The following is a 24644-nucleotide window of genomic DNA, read 5'->3' as shown; positions in this document are numbered from 1 at the left end:
CTAGACGCACATGTCACGCGCGCTACTTTGCGAAAATCAAGCAGGCGGGGCTAAAACGTAATTTTCACTATTTTTTTTCGACTATTTTGGTTGGGATACCGTGCATAGTATTTGTTGGATGTGTGGTTACCCGTGGAGGACTTCATATTTCTGTAACAAAAAGTAGGGTTCGCTTGGCAATTTTCAAACTTCAATTGCAACAAAATAAATTTGAAAATTGTCCAAAGCCTTCCTCAATGGTGGCAAAAGTTTCCAGAATGTAGTTGCCGAAAGTCCCACAATCTTCCGGCGAGTACGTCGCCAGTTAGAATTTTTTATAACGTTAGGTGAAACACCCTGTATATGTATAAGGTAAGGCGTAGTAAGAAAAATATGGAGATGTTGGTTCTTACAACTGAGGAGTTGGCTACTCCAAATCCCAGTCACGTGTTTGAAAGTCCGTACGGTACCATTCGCCACTAGCGCGTGTCACTCCGGGAAGGAAATGCGCCGGAGCGTGTTCCGTAAACTTCTATCCAGCACTGTACGTGCACGTCAGAGAGGGGAAAGGTGTTCAAAGATATCCACGATGTCCAAAGAAATTTCACCAGGGCACCGACCTTTCGTCGGCTTAGCTCAACTGGCCCGCGGGTTCCAGCCTCAAGTCTAATGGACGAGGGCAGGGTCCACATCAGCCGGTTCAGAGCAGCGCGAAGATCATATCGATATGCACTGTATCGGGGGCAGCGAAGTGAGACACGAGACTGTGTTTTCTGGTTCGCCCCCCTGCACGGCAGTTGGACGAATTCTCGTTTCCGATCTTGTAGAGAAACGCGCGACCGAAAGGTACGTCCAGTCGAAGGCGGCGTATCTTCAGGTGCAGGCGACGTGCGGGTTGAAATACGAAAAGATAATGTCCTGGCATCCATTCCTCGTTCGGTGAGGTAGCTAACGGCAACATTGAGAGAACTTTCAACGTTATCTGAAGAGTTTGACCACTGTTCCCCTGAATATCACAAGCAGATGTCATACGCATGCAATCTGATATGCACGCCACGCGGAAACTACACTCGAAAAACACAACTTCACCACATAGCACGGTGGAGGCAAACCATCGCACAGAATGATAACTTTATCACTCCCGATTTGTGGAAAGCGCGGGGCGTACGCCTCCCGTTTTTAACCAATCACAGGGCCAGAACAATGTCTTTCGGAATGGTGATTGGCTAAGAGCGTGCAACGTGGTGAAGTTTTAGAGTGTAGGAAGGAATGATGACCCACCCGATGCTGAACAGCATGGAATTCAGAGTACCCCCTTGGGGGATTACAGCTATGAGGAGGTTGTTACTCGTGTAGTTCCATTCCTCGTGCACATGAAGACGTACCTCCAGTTGAGATTGTCCGAGATCCAACGAAATGTAGGGTAAGGTGGGTCAAGATGAGACACGGGGCAAGACGCGACATTTTTGGCACGACGCCGCCTGTCTCAGAGACACGTTGCTCTATGCGCTTGAAACTTTACTCATAGGTGGCTCTGCATGTTCGCTTTGTTGCACATGAGGCTTGTCCGGATTGGTGTTTGCGTTGAAGAGAAAAAAAAATGGGTTTCTTCTGCCTGGAATGTAAAGCCCCGCAAAAAAGAGGCGCGACTTTCTCCAGGCCTTTTTCTTGCGATCTGTGCAGCGGCGTTTCGCAGGCGTATTCTGTCAATCTAAGTCCACACCCTATTTCTTTATTAATTCATCTAGATATATGCAAAATATGGCACTCTTGGTTTATCTGGTGTTCAACAGAAAAAAATAATACATCCGATGATGTGCACGGGACAAGACGCGACAATTTAATGTAATTTAAGTTTCCTGCAATGTAAATTTAATGTAATTTAGAAACTGGTAAGTCAACTATTAGGAGGCTTTATGCTTGTTCCTCAGAGATTTCTTTTTTGCATATTGCGTGGGATTTTACAGCAAATTCTCCTGTTTCTTAGGATATTTCGAGCAAACCAGAAGCGCACGCAAAAGCGAGCGACCAGCGACACATCAGATGGGCGGTGCCGTGTTTGCAAAGAACGGCGGAGCATAATAGTACCGGGTTCTGTGTGGTTTTATTGCACATCATGTGGACGGTGGGCTGAAGGGGGTTGCGTAGGGGCCTACGGGCTTTACTTTGTCTGCTTGGATTGCAAAAACTAATTTGTATAGTTCATTACCACGGCGTGTCTCATGTTGCCCCACGCGATGTCTCGTCTTGCCCCGAGGGTTGGGGAAACGTGAGACAATCTGAATTTCTGAATTTCTTGTTCTGTGCTTATTTTAGACAGGCTAAACCCGCTCTGCATTTACAGGTCAGATGCTCTACATCTCTGAGAATGTGCCTATGGCTAGTTCTCTGAAAAACACGAAAAATAAAAAATTTCATATTCAATTGCAAATTTCTGTTTCATGTTGCCCCACATTACCCTACGGCCCTTGATGCCCATTGTGGTAAGGGCCATTCGTTCGGGCCTGTTTTATGTATGAAATCAGATCTAGCACGCTGTCCACTGTGCAACGGATTGCCCAAACACAGACGTTACATGCGGAAGAAATCGATATGTTTCGTGAGAAACCTGTCAAGCGGGCTTTAATGAGACATTCCACTATCTTGCACAAGCAGTCGGTCAAGCTCATGGGTTGGAAGGAATCTAAGGCTCTGCGAGATTTGCCGGGCTTAAGCACAGGGGATAATTAGTGAGGCTTTCAAGGATGCCGGAACGCCGCGCTACTTCAGGAACAGTTAATGTACTTTAAAATAACATTCAGAGCTGAGTCGCCTAGATGCCTGGTAGGAGGTGCCGTTTGACACCGGTGCAGAGTGACGTCGATAACGGCAGCAGCCTGCATTAGTGGAGTCATCAGGCGACGACGAAACATGCAGAGGAGCATCGACAAAATCGCTCGTACTGGCTGCCGATATGATTCCACTGAAACGGCTGCGAAAGGCTTTGTCAGTAGTGGGCAGAATGCGTGTCTAAAAGCCGATTCCCTTTCTCCATAATAGATTGCCAATTGCCTGAAAGACTTGAGATAGCTCACAGGATAGCTGAGGCTATACGGTGAAGTTCATATCTAAGAGTGCAGTGCCAGTGATCTCCTCTGTTCCCTCAAAATAGACGCACATACTCTTACACTTGCATACTGCCAATGATGAAGGTCGCGATGAAAATCATCCGCTGTTTGTATCTCATGTTCGAAAGGAATGCCAACGCCTTACAATAAGTCGAGTTGGTTCTGCAGAACTCCGCAAACCCGTACGGCTGCACAGCAGCATCTCAGCAGCCAGCTTCACACTATTGCGTTCCAATGCGTGGGCGTGCGGGTTGCCGTGGTGACCAACCTGTGCGTCGCTCCGCCTATCATAGACAATCATAGGCTGCGCTCCAGGGAGAAGAAGAAGGACATCAATGCATACGCACGCAGCCGCGCACCGCATTGCAACGCGTTTGAGTTTGATTATAGAAAAAAAAAAAAAAAGAAGATATTGACGCATTGGAACGCGATATTGTGAACCGGTCTTATGGCTGGGGTTTCAGCTGGAGGATAGCTTCCATTAAAGCCCGGACTCTAGAAGGTCACAGGGGGAAGTGCTGTACTTCTAGACTACTTCCAGACTAGGGTAGAAATGAATGAGCAATAAAAGTAGCTGTAGGTATGGGGGGGGGGGTATCGTTTATCGAAAGAGAGAAAAAATAATAAGAAAGAGAGGGCGGTCTGCCTGCCGAGACGGGCGGGAGTAGGTATGGGAAACAGGAAGATTCAGCAGAAATGGGCGCCTTCAAGCAGCTTCGTCGTCCTTTGTCTTTCTCATCGTACGCTCTTTCTTTGGTTTGATTGCTAGGAAAGGATAGAGTCACGAAATAAGCTACGCTTCAGAGTATGGACACTAAGGTATAACTGAGGCAAAAAGGCGAGTTGGAGCCGCCATGTTGTTTCCGTTTGACCTCCAGCGCCATTCATGGAGCGCTCTTCGAAGTGTTGTCCTTTTCCACTGCTGAACTTCATCTTCATCTATTTCTACTGCAGAAGTAGAGGTAGGGCTGGAGGTCAAACGGAAACCACATGGCGGCTCCAACTCGCCCTTTTGCCTCAGTGTCGATACTTTAAGGTAGGGATGTGCCACTGCCAAACGAATTCGCGAATCCACGAATCCTCGAATCCTAGGCAGGGATTCGAGATTCTGGAATCCGAATCCTAGTGCCTATCATAGTCGCGGGATGGCGTAAGTATAGAAACACACAGACATCATGGCGAGTTGTATGCCTTCGAGCCACGGCGTAGCAACTGCAACGTCGTGCTCTCTGTGCGTGAACTTTATTTCGTAAAGGAAGAGTTAAACGCGATCAACACAAAGGTACTCCGCGCAGTCGAGAACTTAAACACTAGGTAGTATATCAAGGGAATAGCGGCGCAGTGATACTGGATAAGCTACCAAAGCCTTGCGGCGGTGCTGACGTAATTGACACTGGATATCACACTCCTCCCCCCTCCGAAAAGAAAGCAGAACACCTGATTTACGTATAAGCATTACAGCACTCGTTATATAGGAAAACAAAGCCAGAAAGACAAAAATGTCATCAGCACCAACTATGGGCAGTATCTGTCCACAGGACGCTTGGTTCGTGTAGACCGTCTAGGTGACGATGTCACCGCAATATGACTTGAAGTGTTGCTGCCGTCTGGACATGACCCATGATTCTCCACGGTATCAGGTTGAAAATCAGCTGGTCGTACACTCGGTAACAACTGCGACTGTTCGGGTCCAGCGTTGCTGTCTGATGATGGTTCTGATTGTTGTGTATCCCTTCGTAGATGATCTTGGTGCCTGGTAGAAATAACCCCTCCAGGTAGCTGCACAACAGCAGACGATTGTCCTTGTGCCTTTGTGACAATAGCAGGGACCCAAGTTGGTCCAGGTCGAAAATTTCTTGCAAACACGGAATCCCCAGGACGATAGACGTTGTGGAAACGAGCGCTTTTGTCATGCAAACGCTTGCTGCGCAGTTGCTTACGAAGTACTGTGGTGCGCATGTCCGGATGGAGATTATCCAGAGCAGTCTTGAGCTTTCTTCCGCACAAGAGTTCTGCTGGAGATGCACCGGTTATCTCGTGCGGCGTTGTTCGATAGCTGAATAGTGCGCGAGATAGCTGCGTCTTGAAATCACCTGTGCTTGCCTTCTTAAGCTTGTTCTTAATTGTTTGAACATCCCTTTCAGCAGCCCCATTCGATGCTGGGTGATATGGAGGAATTAGGACTTTTCTTACTCCATTCCGCTTCAGAAATTCTGTGTACTTTGCGGATACAAATGCTGGTCCATTATCCGACACTACGAGATCGGGCAGTCCCTGTCTTGCAAAGATAGAGCGTAGACAAGAAATAGTAGCTTCCGCGGATGGTGATGGAACAACTTCGGCTTCTACCCACTTGGAAAATGCGTCCACAAGGATGAAGATGTAATAACCCTTAAAAGGGCCTGCAAAATCCACATGCAAGCGCGACCATGCTCTTTCTGGAAAAGGCCAAGGCGTCATAGGAACACTTCTGGACTCACGTTGTTGTTCTTGGCATGTCATGCATCTCTGTACCCTCGCAGCAATATCTTCGTCCAGTGTATCCCACCAGACGTGACTGCGGGCCACAGCCTTCATTTTTGTCACACCAGGGTGGCTCTCATGAAGCAAGTCGAGAACCTTTGCACGTAGCTCTTGAGGAATGACAACACGATTTCCGAGAAGTATACAGTCATCCTGCACGCTCAGTTGATCAAAACGCCTTTGGTAAGGCCTGTAGTCAGTGACGTCAGGTAATTTGCCACCTGACAACAGTATGTGGCGAACGTTGGATACAATGACGTCTCTTGATGTGGCTTGAGCGACTACCTTTGCGGATAAAACAGTTGGGTAGACTCCTTCCAACAGGAACACCTCTGCTGGTCGTTCCACTGGAAGAGCTTCAGTAGGTAGTGGCAATCTGCTCAGTCCATCGGCATGTGCGATGCGGCTTCCCTGTCGATAGACCAACTCGTAGCGGTAAGATAATAACGTCAGGGCCCAGCGAAGAAGCCTGGGTGAACACTTATTAGTTACAGGCTTATCGTGCGCTAAAAGTCCCAACAGTGGCTTGTGGTCGGTCACTATTTCGAATGAATGACCCCAGAGGTATTGATGAAACCTCAGAACGCCGAAAATTACGGCCAGAGCCTCTTTATCGAGTTGGCTGTAATTACATTCTGGTGGCATTAAGCTTCTTGACGCATATGCAATAGGAAGCTCTTCACCTGACAGCTCACGGTGCGCAAGTACAGCACCCACGCCATAAGGCGATGCATCACATACCAACACCAAAGGTTTCTTGGGATCAAAGTGAGCTAGCACCCTAGCAGACTTTAGGAGGTCCTTACTTTTTTGGAAAGCGAGCTGCTGCTCGGTGCCCCAAGTCCATGGCGCATTTGCTCCCAGTAACTTGTATAGAGGATGCAGTACTGTCGACAAATCAGGCAAGAACTTCCTGTAATAGTTCACTAGCCCCAGGTAGCTCTGCAACGTTTTCACATTCGTTGGCGCTGGCGCCTTCGTCACAGTTTCTACCTTCTTTGGATCAGGATGTAACCCCGCTTCCGTGATTATGTGACCTAAATAGTGCACCCTAGGGGCCATAAAAATGCACTTTTCAAGTTTCAATCGTAGTCCAGCCTCTTCAAGCCTTCGCAGTACAATATCCAAGTTCTTCTGGTGATCGTCGTCATCCTTTCCAGTGACAAGGATATTATCGTCGAAGTAAACCACGACGCCACGCAGATCTTGCAGCAGGTTTTCCATTATTCGTTGAAATAACGCTGGTGCCGTAGAAACACCGAACGGTAGCCTTACGTACCGATACAACCCTTTCTGAGTGTTGATGGTCACCAGGTTCTTGGACTCTTCGTCCAGCAGTATTTGTTGGTAAGCATCCTTGAGGTCAAGCTTACTGAATTTCTTTCCTCCTGACAGCTTAGCGAACAGTTCCTCAACCCTTGGAATCGGATACTTCTCAGGTACGGCAACGGGATTTACAGTAATCTTGAAATCACCGCAAATTCTTACACGTCCATCGCGTTTGACGAGAGGAACAATGGGCGCGGCCCATTCAGACGCCTTTACTGGTTCGATAATGCCTTCACGCTGCATACGTTGTAGCTCCTCGGCGACTCGGTCTTGAAGAGCAAACGGCACTGCACGCGCTTTAAAGAATCTTGGGCGTGCGCCGTCCTGAATTTGTAGTTTCGCTGTGACATCCTTCAGGGTACCCAAAGTATCTGAAAAAACGTCTTGATGCTTAGCAATAACGTCCTCAACAGTTGAGACCACGCAGACTTGTGTGTCCTCTGCTGTCAGAGCCATGCCAAAAGCTTTCATCCAAGTGCGGCCGAACAGATTTGGACAAGAACCCGGCGCCACGTAGAGCGGTAAGCACTCCTGCTTGTCACGGAACTTCACTTGAACGTTCACGCATCCTCTCCCACGAGTTAGTTCACCAGAATAGCTTCGCAACAGTACGTTGGAAGTCTCAAGCTTTGCATGGGGAAGAACCTTGCGCAGAACATTTTCACCGATGATAGATACTCCAGCACCTGTATCGAGTTCCATTTCCAACGGAACACCATCAAGGACGACGTGCGCGCGAAACGGATCGCTTCGATCCGACGCATTCCAGAGGTCGAACACTTGAGACACAGAAGTAGCTTCTTCTTCGTCTTCAGATGGATCTTCAACGGCATGTACTGGTTTCTTTTTGTCAGACTTCTTCTTGTCTTCCACCTGTTCTTTCTTCTTGTTTGCTTTTCCTTGGCAAACTTTCGCCAGGTGACCTTTCTTCCCGCAGCTATGACAAACTGTGTTACGATGTCGGCACTGTGTCGCCAAATGCTTCTCACCGCAGCGGTAACACGTTATTCCTGTCGACTTATTCTTCACAAAATTCGCAGCTGTGCCCTCGGATTGTGTGGACAGCGTTCTGGAATCGTTTCGTGCAGCTTCAATTGCGACAACAGTCTTCTTTGCAATGGCTAGGGTAAGATCTGGCACTTCGAGTAGTCGTGTCTGCATTTGGGCGTCATTAATGCCACACACAATTCTATCACGTAGCATACTGTCCCGAAATGTGCCGAATTCGCAATCATCCGACAATCTGTTCAACGCAGCAATGAAATCACTTACGGCTTCGCCTTCTTGACGAACCCTTGTGTTGAACTTGTAGCGAGCGACCACTTGTGACGGCTTTGGAGAGTAATGACTATCCAATGCCTCCAGGATGGCGGGAAGTGCCGTGGCGGACGGTGCAGCAGGCGCAAGCAGGCTCCGAAGTAACGTATATGTCTGCTTTCCACAGCATGTCAAAAAGACAGCGCGTTGCTTGTCCTGAGCAACGTTGTTAGCTTCGAAGTACTGCTGAATCCTGTCCCGGTAGTCAGTCCACGCAGAAGCGTCGCCGTCGAACTGCTCAATATTGCCGTAAACTGGCATGACGGTGAGTGCTCTGTAGTTGCAGGTCTACTCGAACAGCAAAGATTCAAAGAGGTTAATCCTCGTCGCCAATATCATAGTCGCGGGATGGCGTAAGTATAGAAACACACAGACATCATGGCGAGTTGTATGCCTTCGAGCCATGGCGTAGCAACTGCAACGTCGTGCTCTCTGTGCGTGAACTTTATTTCGTAAAGGAAGAGTGAAACGCGATCCACAAAAAGGTACGCCGCGCAGTCGAGAACTTAAACACCAGGTAGTATATCAAGGGAATAGCGGCGCAGTGATACTGGATAAGCTACCAAAGCCTTGCGGCGGTGCTGACGTAATTGACACTGGATATCACAGTGCCCAAAACGGCGAACCGAATCTTTCGAATCCACCGACCACGTTTGTTTGTTTCTTTTTCAAATTGGCGCCTGCGGAGTCCGCCGAAAGCCTCATTTGCCCTATGGGTGTTTTCATGTTTGTTTGTTCACATTGCTCTGGACTGAGAGAGTTCAGGCAGGAACTGTTACATTACAGGTTTAAGGTAACCTGGTTCTGCTTTTGATTGTTGCTTAGTTTTGTGGAAATAATTCAGACTCGATAATTTATGCATTTCTTATAGTCGATGAACAACAAGTTAAATAAATTACGTTGAAACTATATCGGTATATTTTCTCCTGAAACTGAAGCATTAGCTAATTTGTTTTTCATTAAACAAAGGCATCATATTCTGCTTCAAAACACTTTTCACCAGTGTTTTTTTTTTCTGGCTTTTTAAACTCTTTCTAAAGAAAGGATTCGAAAGATTCGAGATTCGTAAGATTCGTGGATTCGTAGAACCTTCCTTGGATTCGGATTCAGACTCGGATTCGAAAAATTTTTGATTCGTCCCATCTCTACTTTGGAGCGTAGCTTATTTAGTGACTCTAGGAAAGGACAGTAGAGGGCGGACACTGAAGGAAGGTGATGAAGTAAAGAACAACGGCATCGGCACACACCTCGTTCTGCCCGTTTCGTGACCTCTTGGAAGAGCTACAGGATCGGAACCTATGATGCCTTCAACCGTTTTCATCGGAATTTAGTAGTTCTCTGAATTGAATCGAATTGTTGAAATAGGGAGGAATGGACATCGTGATTTCAAGGTTGAACCTCAAGTGCACCTATTCAATCAAACAGAAAACTAAAAAATTGCATTTTTCTGTTCACAAAGCCGTTTTCGCCCGCCTGTTTCGTACCAGTGTTCCTTTCACCACCCGCGCACGAAAAAGGAGAGCCGAGCGTGTATTTTTAATTGTTGGTATCGCCCTCGCTCATTTGATAAACCTTAGGTCGCTTTTGCTGTTCAGTTGAGATATCTGGGTTCTGGACTCCCCAAGCTACCGTCATTTGGAAAATCCCGAACACATATTTCCCCATTAGCAGCCTTTGAGGTCTACACACGCGTGTCTTTAAATCAACTAGATGCTCGCCCTTTCACTATAACAAAATTGCTTTGTTCACTGCGAGATCCAGCTCACCAACGCCATGGCCTAAAAGCACTGCTTACTTTTCTGGACACTGTATAGCTCATCATTTTATCTTCACCAAATTACCGCGTGCAATAGACACCCATTTCCACCAAAATACACTTGCTGCTGTTGTAAAGATTAGATGAGCAGAGGAGCATGCCAATATGACGGACTCTCCTAAGTTAGACCTTTTACCACTCTTATCAATCATTCCACATCAATTCACTTATTGAGATAAAACTTATTGTGATTGGGACACCGATGGATTCCAACAACCTTGAGGGAAAATAAATATAGCAACCTTGTGCAAGTGCATGTTTCGCAAAGTCGTATGCAAGCCTCTGTATTTCAGGCGAAGCGACGGCCCCACATACGCAGACACGTACTTCCGCAGCGTGTGTGAGCACAGCGCAACATGTAATCGAACAGCAGGGCATCAGCTAAAATCCAGGCAAGCTCTACGGCGTTAGAACAAAGCTCTACTTCCCTTTCCTCCATGAACACGCTAAATTGCACCTCGTACCGGGGCGAGACGCGCAGCAACGCGATCAATACTTCTGCACGTTTAACATTCAGCAGAGAGTAATAGAACGCTGCTGAAAGATTCATAGGTGACGACAGGAACCGCACGATATAGCAACCGCCCAACCATGTACTTGGCGAGCAGTAAAAGTAATCACAGACGAAATGCAGACTCGCCAGGTGGCAGCACTGACAAAAACCTCGGGAATAAATCGTTCTGGATTAAAGAAAGATTCATGGGCAAAGGATAACCAACGCTGAAGGAGCGCGTGCGAGGCTTAGTGTTTCAGATAGTCCTAATCCATCATGACGAGGAAGAGCTCTGATCTCTGGGCCCAGAGGAGACCGCAGGTCTTGACAAAGCTGGCAGGCGTAACAGTGTGCAGCCAGTATATGTGGCTTTGTGTGCGAAGCTTGTTGTACAGTAACGAGATCTTTTCAGCAGGGGACTTCGACTTGAGTAATGTACCATAATTGTTCTCACTTTCACGGTGACTAGTGCAATATCGCGTGTCAGGGCCGGCGAGAACGCAATTGGGAGTCATCATTCTAGGTAAGGTGACCACTGACCGTCGATTCGCGTAGACTATGTATATCGCATTATTTATTCTATGTTGACGATCCGTAATTAAGACACCGTTTAGATGTTGGAGGTAGTCCGAACGTAATCGTATACACTTCGTACAAAGGGAAAATGTTTTCTTATAAGAGTCTTCATCCGTTCACATTTACTAACCATGTTTTTTCCCGCGGATTTTTTAATGTACACTATACATGATGCATAATAATATATAATGATGGTAATATGTGCAAGGTTTTCGAAGTTGAAATATTGAAGTGAAATGCTAATGAGTGGAATAAGTTGGCGGAATAATGGTGGAATAATTGGGTGTCCAATTATCAGCATATTCCACTACAAAAAGAGTAATGATACATGTGAATATATACACCGTCTGAGCACAGTATATAATCTGCCTCGGAATTCACCAACACCTCAAAGGTGTGTAGATTAATTATCCGGATGAGACGCACAGAGAAACCGATAAAACTGTGTCACAGATAAACAACACAATGAATGGACTATAGCTCAACCCGCCATAAAAAAAATGAATAAAGAAAGACTCTGTTTCTGCTTTGACGCTCGGCTTGTCCATTGAGTCGTTCCTTTTCTTCATTTTTTTCTTTTTCTTCAGCTTACAGAAAAAAAACTCAACCGAATGCATCTGTAAGGGATTACCGAGCAACGCGAAAAGGCTAGAGCAGAGGTCTCGAGCATGAGGCCTTCAGACACGTGGCCCGCAATGACATATTCCGTGGCCGGAAGGCCCTTGACCACAAACAGAGCAGAGCAACCCTCTAAAAAAATTAACAAAGAATTGAGAATAAAACGAAATTGTCAGGCACTGTTCTTACGCTTGCCCGTCGTGGTGCTGCCCCTGTGCATGTTGTTCAGCGCGGTCAAGCGAGCACTTCTTGTGGCTCATGAACCTCAACAAGTCGGCCACAGCAACTTCGTCTTCGCGTGCACTTTGGTATACTACTGCGAGAATTAACATGCGCTCATTTGGGTTCTATCAACAAGTTAAATGGTGGCACACTAAAAAGGTAGAGCCGGAACAGTTATGTACAAATTGATTGAGTGAGTGATTGAGGTTTTTTTCTGGCGCATGAGCGACTACGGCTATTATGCGCCAAGACAATGGTAAAATATTATCTATTTAAAAAGGGGAATAATTCAGTTAAAATTTAGTTTAAAGGTACTTGATGCAACCAACATCATTTAAAAAATTGTATACACAATTAAAAGTAACCAGGGCCTCATCACCCAGCAAAAGTGCGGGATGGAAGGGAATGTTATATTTATAAAAGACGGGAAAGTGGCGGCGACGGTGAGCTTCAGTTATGTACAAATGCCCTTGAATTTTAGTTATTAGGAGTCATATTAAAGTAGCAAAACGTGAGTTGAAACTGGAAGCAAAGGCAACAATGCAGTGTGTAAATAGGAGATACTTCCAGTGCTCCTGAATATTATCGTAATCGATCGTGAAGAAGTACGTATTCTTCTCGGATCGTTTTTCATATTTGCAATTCCCGATTTGGAAAGGCAGATTATTTATTTCGCTTGGTCTGTTAAGTGGAGCTTCAATCAATGGCGTAAATACCAGCAGCGGGGGGGCCAGCGACTGCCGCCGGGGCCGAGCCCACGCAGGGGGGCCATGCCAATCGGCGCCAATCAGACTTCGCTACCAGCCAGTTGAAACCACGCTTTCAATCAATGCGAGAGAGTGATACACCTATTTGTGTGCGTAAAACTGAAAATTATACTTGAATACGAATTGCTGCAGCTGCCAAGGAGTTTCACCAAAGAGTATTCCGAGGACATTTCCGATTACCTTCCCTGCAAGGTAATGCTGTCACTAAAACTTACATTTAGTACGAAGCTGACGAGTGTCAAATACATCGGGAGTTGGCGGAGTCCCTCTTGTTTAGGCACTCTGAATTATCCTTTAGCCTTTCAGAAATTATCACAGCATGCCTGCTGTATTGAACGCGCTTCGTTATAGTTGCGAGTGCGGAAAGTTTTGCAAAGCTCACGTTAATTATGACGTACCTGCGCTGTACGATGCTCCTCGTTCGACTAAGTTCTCTGGCAATTTTGTAGGTCGGGAGCCAGCGCCTGAATGGCCTGGATACAGATGAAATTAGGGATACATTTGCGAACGCAAAGGCCCGTAAAAGGTATTTTTGAGTTTTGACCAAATTTCAATGCACGACCTGACCCTATGTATGACCTCTTTGGACTGGACACTGTCCATTACACGGGTATTACTTCGTTCTACTGAGGCTGTGAAGAGTCCGAATGTTCAAGGTCTCCGCAGGAATATGGGACTCCAGTCAGCCCACTGGGGCGAATTAAATCCGTATCACCTATTTAGACCCTTGGGCGTGGTAGCTCTATCCGTTGTGCATAGTTCAGTGACCCCTATAGATTTCCCTACCGGAGCCTCCTAGTTTGTCTGTCTGCAATACAGTAGAACCTGAATGGACAACAGCAACGCAGGCTATTTTGCTTTTCAGTTAAAGGTACTATAAGGCCAAATAAAAATGAATTCTGGTGAATAGTGGGGTGCCACGTGCCAGTTGCAACTTGTCTCACGGAGTGCGTAATATTTGCAGCTTGTGCCAGCAGTGTGTGTGTGTGTGGGGGGGGAGGGCATTCACATCTCGCTGAGGGGCTCTGCAGATGAAGTTACGCCACTGCTTTCAGTAATGAATTCAGCACACATCGTTCGGCTCCATAGTGACTGCACCGCTCCTGTTTTTGTGTACATTTTTATTTCCGTGGTATATTAGGGAATTATACCCTCATTTCTTTTCTGTGTGGCCCTCCATGATGTGGTTTAACGTCAGTGCGGCCCGCGGCTCGATTTGAGTTTCAGGCCTCTGTGCTAGAGAGACAACGTGGTTGTTTCAAAATACGAGCAACCAAATCAGGGTCGTGCGGTTGTGCTTAAGCAGGGCGACGTCGTACTGCAGATCAGCACAAAGTATTCCGTATGTGCGCTGCGAAGTTCTATCGGAACCTGATGAACACTAGGGAATTTACCCGAGAATTCTGTCGTGTCATGTACGTCAGCCGTGAAACCTTCGATCTGCCGTTTGGGGCACGCTTTGACACTAAGGGCAACGTAACCACTTACACGATCGCCAGTTGCCTTTTGGCCGGTCATCATGCAGTTGGCTTTCCTCTCTTGCTCATTTTGCACTACATGCAGGGACAGTGAGGGTCGATGACCACTGGCATGATGTACTGGAGCCATGGAAGGTGATGTATTTCTGCTTTTCCGGGACTACTTGAACAGCGGTACAGGAAGCGTGATTGAGCGGCTGGTTCATAGGATGGCTGAATTGCTTGAGTAATGGTGTACGCAACTTCGTTGTATGCTAAGGTGTCATCTTGTGAAGCTGAGATCTCACTTCAGTCGGGTACCTCGCATATTGGCATCAGCGGCAACGTCTGACCGTTTGAAGCCCACGTATGCCAATATGTGCCAAAACATGATGACAGTGGCAGACATATGCTCGTTACCGAACTACCCCAGAGTCCGTGATATCAAGGTAAATCGTCAGTCTGGACTAAGAATGACAGGGATCCCACAGGTAGTCTTTACAACGATCCAGACTCCAGAGGTTCGGAACCGGGTCAGCGCTTACCAACCCGATGCTGCTCAAGATTGGCGCCGTGAATGACGCACATTGACTCTACTTCGAATGCAGGACAACCACCCACAGCTCTGAGGCCAACAACGGCGGGCTATAACGCCACCACCCACCGTATGTACACGAAGGAGTATGTACCCGGGAGGTACCGGGATGAAATCACGGCGCCGGATGTGCTGTCTGGGTTGTTTCCTGGGTTTTCCTCAGGCGCTGTCAGACATATGTCGGCACAGTTCCATTAGAAGTCGGCCCAGGGTGCACATTCCCCCAGAGCGTTAGTCGTGACGTTGCCCACCTTTGTGAGGCCAACAACGGCAAGCTCTTTCAGGAGCACCACCACCAACACCCACCGTACGCATCTTTGTTAGCTGTTACACAGGCTGACTGCTAACTGACAACGAAACAGAGAGAAATTTAGCACGTGAGATAGCTGGCATACGTCTGCCATGGTGAGGACTGACCGGAAGTATTTTGGGGATGACGAAGTGCTCGCCGAAACAAGCGCATTTGTAGCTTACAGCCTGTATGCTACATCAACCGGAAGTGGGTGTCGTTGGACTGGGTGGTTCCCTCACGTGGTACAAGACTGACTTCCCACAGGGCATCCATGAAATAGTTCGTCACTGTCTTGTGGGAAAGGTGTAAACGAAAAGAATACGTAACGAAAAGGTTTCTTCAGCTGCAACTACTCCTAGCACCCTCTACTGCAGGGATTGTCAGTTTCAGGCTAACAGCGTGGTGCAGTGTACCGTTTGCATTTAGAACCAGTGTATGGGATTACAAGGACACGACGGCACAAACCAGATGTCATTGGACGACGAGGATGTGTTGAACGAAAGTTTTGACATAGGGTCTGAGAGAGAGAGAGAGAGAAAATGGCAACGTTGGCCGCGGTGCAGAATTCTTGGCGGATGTGACGTCAGGAAGCTACTCACTCTCTTTCGATATTGTGAGCTTTGAGTCTCAAAGGTGGCTGCAGCACCCGCGAGTATGTCTTTCAGAATTCGCAAAAGTGCGGGTTGTCTTTGCTGATTGGTAAGTCCCGCAGCACATTGTTGACGTCGAGTGGTCGACGACTCAGGCTCTCTAGGCTTACTCAACAAGACAATTGATTGTTGGTAAGTACAGAAAAAAAAAATCCTTCAAATAAGTTAATGAGTGCTGCCAGCGCAGTGTTGAGGTGACAGACTCTGGCTTCTCGGCAATTGAGAGAGGGCTCCAGTGTGCACGAAAGATGGAACCGTGTTATCCCCGGTTGTTCGGATAATCTTGGCTGGCATAGTGACCTCTTCCAGGGTAATAAGGGCTACAGTTTCATTCCTCCAGAAAACCCGTCCAGACCGCTGAGTGCTGCCTTCTGTAACTACTTCAGTAGACAGGACCTCCTTCAAACTGCCGTCAACAATGGTCTTGTTTGATACATCGGTCTATGCCTCGTCGCAGTTGGGTTGCTTCATGAGTAATCTTCGGCTGCGAACAGCTGTTCCATGCAGTGTTCCAATAGAAGTGTCCGTCGGACAAGCTACTGAGCAGCTCTGTCATGTCTGCTGGCAGGTTGATGATGAAGCAATCCGACCTGATGACGATGTCGGCTTTCAACCGAAGCTACACCTGGTCTGTAATTCCCGATGCCTAACCCAGCATGTCGCCAAAACATTGCCGTGTGAAGGGATTTGTGGGATGTGGTCTGCCATATCTGTGAGATTGTCCATTGAGTAAAACCATGTTAAGACACCAGGCATTTCACGGGAGACGGGACTTAGAATAAGTATAACATGCTCCCATAAACATGAAGATGTTCCCCAGCTGGCTCAAGTAACAGACTCACAATTCAGGAACTTTTGTAAAGCGACATCTCTCAACTGGTGCAACCATCTTGTCCTCATCACACCCGCCTGCATATTCAATGCTCATGTCTGACACTGCATAAAGCGCTCCTAATTATAAATGCTGAAAGCGCTATCATGATCTTTTGGTAGTGCGTGACCATCCCTTGTGGCCCTTCCTCCATCTTGATTCTCTTTCCTACGTTTACTTTAATTGTTGACACGGTGCAGCACAAAACACGAGCACTGTATATTTTCTTGAAACATGAGCGAGCCTCATTTGAGTAATGAGAGCTTTCGCTATGTACGCGGGTGCTTGTGTTAAGCTTACTGGATATTTTTACTTTTACTACGTAGCGTGGACAGGTTCAAGCGGGGAACATGTACCTTGTTGACGCAGCATGTGTGCGCGGGTGAAGTTTGCACGGTTTTCTTCTGAATGGTTTTCCTCTCGTTGGAGAAAGGAAGTGAAAGTTCCCGAGGGGTTAATCTCGCCTAGGAAGCTGTTAGGTACAGTTAGAACTGCTAGGAAGCAGGTGCGTGGTATATTACACCGTTTATTAATAGGGTTGGTTATCGAAAATAGTGACGTTTCAGTTTCCGTTACCGTTTACAGACGATTTTCGGTAGCGGTTCCCGTTTCCTCAGCGGATTTTCGTTTCCGTTTCGGTTTCTGTTAAAGGTAAATATTTCCCTTTCCGTTTCTATTGTCGTTTCCTGTAGAATTTGGGTATTTAGCGTTTCCGTTTCCGGTAACAAACCCTACTATCTATCTCAAGCCTGAAGTAGGAGAACAAGAGAAGACGTATGTGCTCTTCCCCGACCACTCATACTCGGCACAGGCTCAGGCACCGACATGGCACAACATCGGTACAAACTCGAGCACAGTCAACAAGTTAGCTGCGCGCTTACGGCGTTGCGGTTTCATCCGGATTGGCTTGGACCGGATTATTTTAGTATTCCGAGAAGCTAATGAGTCCTGTGCTGGAACTCTCTGCATGAATCACTCGCTGTCTACATGTATTTCGTCATTAGATCAATCTGATGACTCATCAGATGTGAGTGAGAGAATACTAATATATGCATATTTTTTTTATTTATTAATGCCCTCAAGGCAAAGCACTCCAGAGGGGAGTGGTCGTTAGTTATAGTTCGATGGAACATATCAATATTCATACAAAACGATGATGATGGAAAGTGGTTTCACTCCACGCTTGTTCTACGCTCTTAAGAATGAGTTTCACCACACAGCACACTCCTAGCCAACCATCATCCCGAATGGCAACGTTCTCGCCCCTAAGTTGTTGAAAACAATAAATATATTTCCATTCAATAAATATATATTCCCCCCCCCGGGAGGCGTATTATATCAGATCAGGTATATTAGGCCAGGCTAGCTTACTTCAGTTAGGTTAGTCCAGCTTAGGTCCGCACGTATTTGGGGGAACCGGAGGTGGCGGAGTCCCCCACCTAAGTGCATTTGCCTCTTCAGCAAACATGGTGGACAGTCTTGAAGAAACTGGCGACAAAAATTTATTTTTTACAGGTTCCAGACGACATTCGACGTTCATTCTCGTTTCATTTTGTTCATATTTTCCTCTTGTTTCAGGTAAAAGTGGCAGTGCTTATTTTTCATCGTTAAAAAAAGAAAGAAAGAAACAAGTGGTCCCGGTACGGAAACCCGGTTTCATTCGCAGGAACGTTCGCAAACGCGCCGGGGAGGGTATCCCGAGTACCGGAAGGTTACATCATCAAGTGCATTCCACTTCCACTTCATCACAGTGGATTGAAAATGGCGTGCAATTAATTGCACTCATAGCCCATAATCGGGAAGATAGCGTAACACTATGACAATATTACTCACCACTTTCCGGGTCGATCTGGAAGTGCCTATGCGGATCACCGGCCGAGATGGCGAAGCTAAGTTTCTGTCCAGGACTGTTGTCGAGGTCGAAGGCGTCCAGCTGCACGACCACAGTTCCCTCTAAGCTGTTCTCCGCTACCGATGGATTGTAAGCCGACTCTCTTGTCAGGGGAACGTTGTCGTTGACGTCGTTCACTTCGATGTACATCTCCAGTCGGGACATGAGAGGAACTGCAGCCCGGTCCTGCGCGACGACAGTAATCCAGTAGTGCGATTTGGCTTCGCAATCCAGGACTGCAGATGTGCGGAGGTCCCCTGAAGAGAAAGGAGATATATTCTGATTTCGCAGTGAACATACACGAACATAGGGAACGGAAATCGTAATCACAGAGTTGCAAGAGCCGTTTAGATTTCTTAGCTGCGAGTAACTTTTAAGCAACTGTTCTTAGACATAATTTCTCCAGCCCACCACGTATTCCTCGGGCCTTATTCCGTAGCATACTATAGGTTATGACGAGTCACAGGGCGCCGCTCAATATGTTGTGATTTCTGGACAGATGTTATTGCAATTCCGAGAACCGCTTTTCTTCTCTCTCTCTTGTTTTGTTCCTTTACGGGTGCCGTTGAACTTGGGACCAAAATAAATAAGAGGGAGTGATACGCTATTCATTGCCACGAAACCTAGGACGTCACTTATGAATGACACATCTGCACACGGTGCTCCAGCTCACGCAGACGACAGTGGCGCCAAAGATATAGAAACGGTAAGGTCTTCTATTTCGCGTGCATGCTGAACGACGTCAGGTGGGTTCAAGAGAAGCCCGCACGACAAGAAAAAAAAAAGTGAAGGAAAACGGTAGACAGGGAAACCCTGAGAGGCGTGCGATTTTTATTATTCCCCGATTCGACCTTGGTCGAAATCATCCGCAGTCCTACCGTGCGGCACTTGCAGCATGTCACCACACAAACATAGGCTGACTTACGAGTAAATATGTTCCCAAATATGTATTGTTATTAGTCCAGGGTCTCGAACCGAAACGCTTTCCCGTCCCGGTTTTCGTGCTGGTTCGAGGACAATGGTGACGTCAGTACAGGCGCCATCTGTGATATCCTTTGTGAACTAGTTTCGGATCGCCCTGTGCGCGTGGGCGCAATTGAAGCGGACTAGGGTGTAGGAGGGGTGGGGGAGGATCTGAGCCCCTGCATTTTTCTTTCGTGGTATTCGCGACTCTTATAAAGTCTGGACATACCGTAAACACCACACGGATCTGTGAATGGGGATTTTTCTTTCTTAGCTATATGCTACTATAAGATTTTCTGCGGAATAGACCTCTACCTGTTTGTAAACAAATGACGTCATAGTGTTCGACAGCGCCAAGAGTTTGGTAGAGTTGAACTACGTTCAAAGCTAGTGGCGAACAAGGTCGTGCCCGAAAGCCAAGGTTTTGAGGGGATTACGATGGTCTCTGAAAGGGACGCGACTTTCGGTCCTACTCTTCTTTCAATAGGAGGCAGCAAACAATTGCCAACTCGTGGAACCCAGCTCTCCCCTTCCGAGCTGTTTCGGTTTCTGTCTGTCTACCAACGTATGATGACGTTTCTCGAGTAGAGGTTTATTACTTCGGTTCCGGAGAAAAGGTTGTGCCGAATTTGGAAAGTCCCCCCTCCACATAAAAAAAAAGAAAAAAAAAGTTGTGTGCGGCCCTTCGATTCGCGATTTTCAGGCGGATTCATCTTTCGATTTCAACCGGGAAACTTTTTGACTAATTTTCGATTTTGCTCAGAGCCAAATTAATTTTTTCGTTCACCTGCCCAAAGTAGCGGTTTTTTGTCCTCTTGTTTTCGGTTCGCTTCGACACCATGGTTATTACTGTTTTGATTCCTAGAAAGTCAAGCTCGTGTGGTCCACCATGAACAAGAACAACTTGTAGAGTCCCACAGACACCCGCATTATTCGATAAAACAGCTCCGAGGAGGAAAAGAAGCAACTTCACGGCACCATGGCAACAGACGGCGTCCATTCCCTTGCATCCTTTTTATGCGATACTTTCCCTGGTGTATTTTTGTCTTCTTCTTGAACTTCCTCATGAATGCAGTAAAATAGGGCAGTATAGCTGTGTTCGGAATTGCGGGACTTAAGGACGCCACCGATCCCATTCAACCTAAATAGGCCTCTGGGCGACTGCAGTGGCCGTTCGTTGGGCAGAAGAGTGGTCGACGGCCCAGCTTAATTGTAATATAAAGCGTAGCCAACGAGACATTCCCGCCCACAGTGGCGGCAAGTGCGAAGAACGAGGAAATGCCATTACGACAAACTCTCACATTACCGTGCGGGAAGCACCCTACATGCGAACGCTGTGCCACAGACGCACTTTGTGGTCGCAAAGTGCCACGCCGCCGCCGTCTCCGTTTACTGTAGAAGTATGAAGGGAAAAGTGGCGACTGCCTCAGGGGCCCCAATATAGAACGTGTGGAGGATTGTACAGTCTCGAGAGTATGGCTAACGGCAAGCTCGGTGTGAGGACGTACCACAACCAAAACAAGATGCGGACAAATGGGTATATGGTGCCCAGAAGAGGCCCAAACAGGGCACACAAACAGAGGAACCGGCGCGATATTTAGCTTCTTCTTTCGTCTTCTGAAATTTCGAATGTTTCCTCGCCGCAGCTGGGGACGGGCAGTCGTGGTCCCTTCTGTGCACCCAAATGGGGATCCACTGAATATATATATATATGGCAGTCTTTGCAAGAAGCCTTTGCGAAAGTGTGGATGAAGCGGCGAAGTGTGAAGAAGGTAGTTTCATTTATAATCCAATGATGCCCGCCGGTCACATTTTTTATGTCTCTCGTAATAAATGTATGTTATCCCACCCACAAAGAGATGCAAAAGGTGCCTGACCGCAGGTCTGTGCGATATTTTCTTCTCCGTCCACGGCGCTTCGAAGCAACCGGCGCGATTTCGCGGCTTAAATTTTTTCCAACTTTGTGACCTTGTATCTCTTGAACGATATGTCCCATTTGAACGATTTTTTTTTTTTTTTGCTGACAGAGTGGATGGTGCACGTTCCACCGTGGGCTATTAAATTTATATGGTCAAGAGAAAAGTATACAAAAAAGAAATCCCGAAAACGCAACAGAGAGCCTTTTTACCGCACGTTTGGAAGGTCATGGCCGAGGCCCTGGATCTCCGACTGTGATGTTCTTCGCGTGAGCAGAAAGATCATTCTTTGCTCTTTCGTTTGACGTAAATACATTACTTTATCTTCAGCCATTATCCCGTCACAATGCCGTGAACACGGAATGGTAGGAGAAAATTCTCATTTTCGCGGCAGTTTTTACCCAAAAAGGACATCTTCAAATTTTCCGATATTTTGTACTAACATAGCTGAGACATAGCTCTTTCAGGATATGCAATAAAATGTTTGCTTATTTTGGTGCCACAGGGCGCGCAATTTTTTTTTTCCGCACCCCTATTGGGCAGCGCTCGCAGGGGTCAAACACACGCACAAAGAGTGGACTTCTACACCACCCCCTGTCTTTTTTGTTTTTGCTTTCGGTGAGAGTGCCGTCATGCCGAAGGCCGACTATAGTAATATTTAGACTTTCCCATCCGGTTAATCCCTTCAAGGTTACGTGCTTGAAGGAAATCGCACGTGGGAACATGGCATTTGTAAATACTCCGGCTTTGCCGAACCGAAGCGCGAGACGTCTATTCTCTTGTAATTTTGTTTTGTTATTTGCTGGTTTCTTCTACTTGTGAACAAAGACGGAATTTGAAACACTCAGGTGATGTGCCACGATGCCGACAGATCGCCCAAGGACTGGTCGTCTACCAGCTCCGGTGGCGCAGCGGTAACGCGTGCGCTTGGAAACTGGGAGGTCCGCGGTTCGAATCCGCGGGCCGGCTGTGCCGTCTGGGGTTTTTCCTGGGTTTCCCTCAGATGTGTAATAGGCGTATGCCGGCACAGTTCCCCTGAAGTCGGCCATGGACGCAGCTATCCTCCCCCCGAGCGGATTCCGCTCGGTCTTCCACTGCACCCTTTCCTCTCTACCACCTTTCCCTTCCCGAGAAACATGCCGCCTAATCAGGCAGGCAGACCTCTCGGGTTCCTCCCAACGACACTCCTCCTCCTCCTCCTGGTCTGGTCTTCCTGAGAATGATAGGACATGTCCGGTTCCTTATTTCTTCAAGGTGAACTCCTTTTAGAAATATTATTTGAAGGAGTCAGCCTTCCAATGCGGGGAGAAAGTCGGGGCGCTGCGTGGGAAAAGACGGTCTTTAGGCGTGTACGGTGTTTCCCGCCGCTGTCCACATTTTAAGACAAAGGCCTTGCTTTCCTCGATGTTACGGATAGATTTCGTTTTGTCGTCGGCGTAGCGTGTACCTCTGCGCTCCCCATGGCCAGCCGAGCCACACCAGAAGTCGACTATACTGCCCGGACTACACTTAACGACACAAGAAAAAAATACCCTGGAACAAGAACGGTGATGTCAAGGTGATGTCATTTCTGGCCTGCTCGCATAGTTCGGATTTTTGTGCGTTGCTGCCGGCACGCCATGGAAAAACTAAAAAAGTTGATGGCAAAGGAAGTAACACAAAACACAAGCAACATTTATATACAACTTGTATAACTGAAGATACACCGGGGAGCACTAAAACCGGATCGTCCTCCCGACTCCTCGGAGAAATTCTTCAATGTTCTTCTCCTGCCGAACGTACTGACCGCAGAGATTTCGTAGCCTTTCTTGGAGGTCCACAGTGGCAAGCTTCACGCGTTTCTGAGGGCGAATCCCGACTGCTTCTTGCTCAAATACCGTAGACACCGCCGCTGATTCCTGGCGCAAGGCATCGATAAGCTTGTGCACCGAGGGATGGCTGTGACCAAGCACGCTTCCGAATCGTCGGTTCCATGCCTCAGAATAATTATTTGTTCGATGGCCATTCGTGACGGTAGCATCGTGGACGTTCCAGGTCTCTGGCGGGAACATAGGTGGAATCCGCCTGAGAGTGACGTTTCCGTTCCTCCGGGTCACATTTCTAAAAGATCTTGTCACATAAGTTGTGTCGAAGTAGGTGGTTAAGTCGGTGGCACCTGCTGGTTCGATGGACTTCAAAAAGTGAAGGCCATTGTGCACATCTTCAAGAGGGAGGAACGCAAGACCATCCAGCATGCCCGCAAAAAGACGAAATTCCTCGTCCTCTCTGTATCGTCCGACCAAACCGAGTTCCTGAATCTTCCTCCAAGTGGATTGAGTCAAGTGGAAAAAGCAGCCCTGCGTTTTCACGTCACTTCCGAATGTGTCTTTCACTGCATTCATCGATGCCTTCGCAAAATCAGTTACGACAATCTCGGCATCGTGAGAAAGAGAAAGTAAGTCACACCTGGCGCTGATCGCACGAAACAGTTCCTCGTAGCACTGTTGCGTTTTCCTCTCCACGAGGGCGTAGACAACGGCCACTGCTACTTCACAGAGGATAAAATACACCTGTGTAAATTTTTTTGGTGCCACATCGAAGTTGCCGTCCATGAACCATATGTTACTCTCGGACAGGGCTCGCAAGCCCTGTTCAGTTCCGAACACCAGCAATCTTATGTCCGCTTCTGGTCCGTTGTCGTATAGAAGAGAAACAACTCCGGCTGAGGGCCGCTGGTCAGAGTCCACTCTTCATCAATTGTGAGCTCAGAGAGACTTTCTGGATCCCCGGGGTACTTCAATGCACGTTTTTGCCGAAGGCTCCTCTCCAGACTGTCACCACTTGTCATCCGTGCCCTTTCGTCTTTGGGTTAGATCTTGTAACACTTGTCGGATGATGCTTGCCGGCTTCTCACTTGAAATCACTGCAATCTCTTTCATTTTGTTCTTGGCGCGCAGCACAGCTACTGCGGCGGCGTCCGGGGGATGACTGTGCGCCACGCTAACGACGTATGTGCCAAGACTTTCCATCATTGCGCTTTGCATTCTTCACACAACGCCACCGGACCCCGGATTTCAAGGTCTTCCGCCTCGTGTAACCGTGGCCGTCTTGCACGAGCTTCTCTCTCCCTTTATTGGACAGAACGTACTCCATTCTGAAAAATAAAGAAAAATGTGCAATAGGTTAGCATCCGTATGGCCGTCAACAATTTGCCCTATTCACTTCCTATCGGCATTGCTGAAGGGCACCTATAATTTCTGCAGTATGCGTGGTGATACCGTAA

At 47.4% G+C, this 24644-nt stretch overlaps 1 protein-coding gene across 3 annotated transcripts in view; it reads right to left on the bottom strand.

Moving 5' to 3' along the window:
• LOC135394478 (fat-like cadherin-related tumor suppressor homolog) overlaps positions 1-24644 on the bottom strand; it is a 637639-nt gene that overhangs the window by 96893 nt on the left and 516102 nt on the right. For all 3 annotated transcript variants that reach the window (XM_064625231.1, XM_064625233.1, XM_064625232.1), the window contains exon 4: positions 18446-18760. In XM_064625231.1, the coding sequence (XP_064481301.1) occupies positions 18446-18760 (315 nt within the window). The remainder of the gene's footprint in view (positions 1-18445; positions 18761-24644) is intronic.

This window comes from Ornithodoros turicata, chromosome 5, assembly GCF_037126465.1.
Source record: "Ornithodoros turicata isolate Travis chromosome 5, ASM3712646v1, whole genome shotgun sequence".
NCBI classification, from domain to species: domain Eukaryota; kingdom Metazoa; phylum Arthropoda; class Arachnida; order Ixodida; family Argasidae; genus Ornithodoros; species Ornithodoros turicata.
This window is presented reverse-complemented; position numbering and strand designations above follow the sequence as displayed.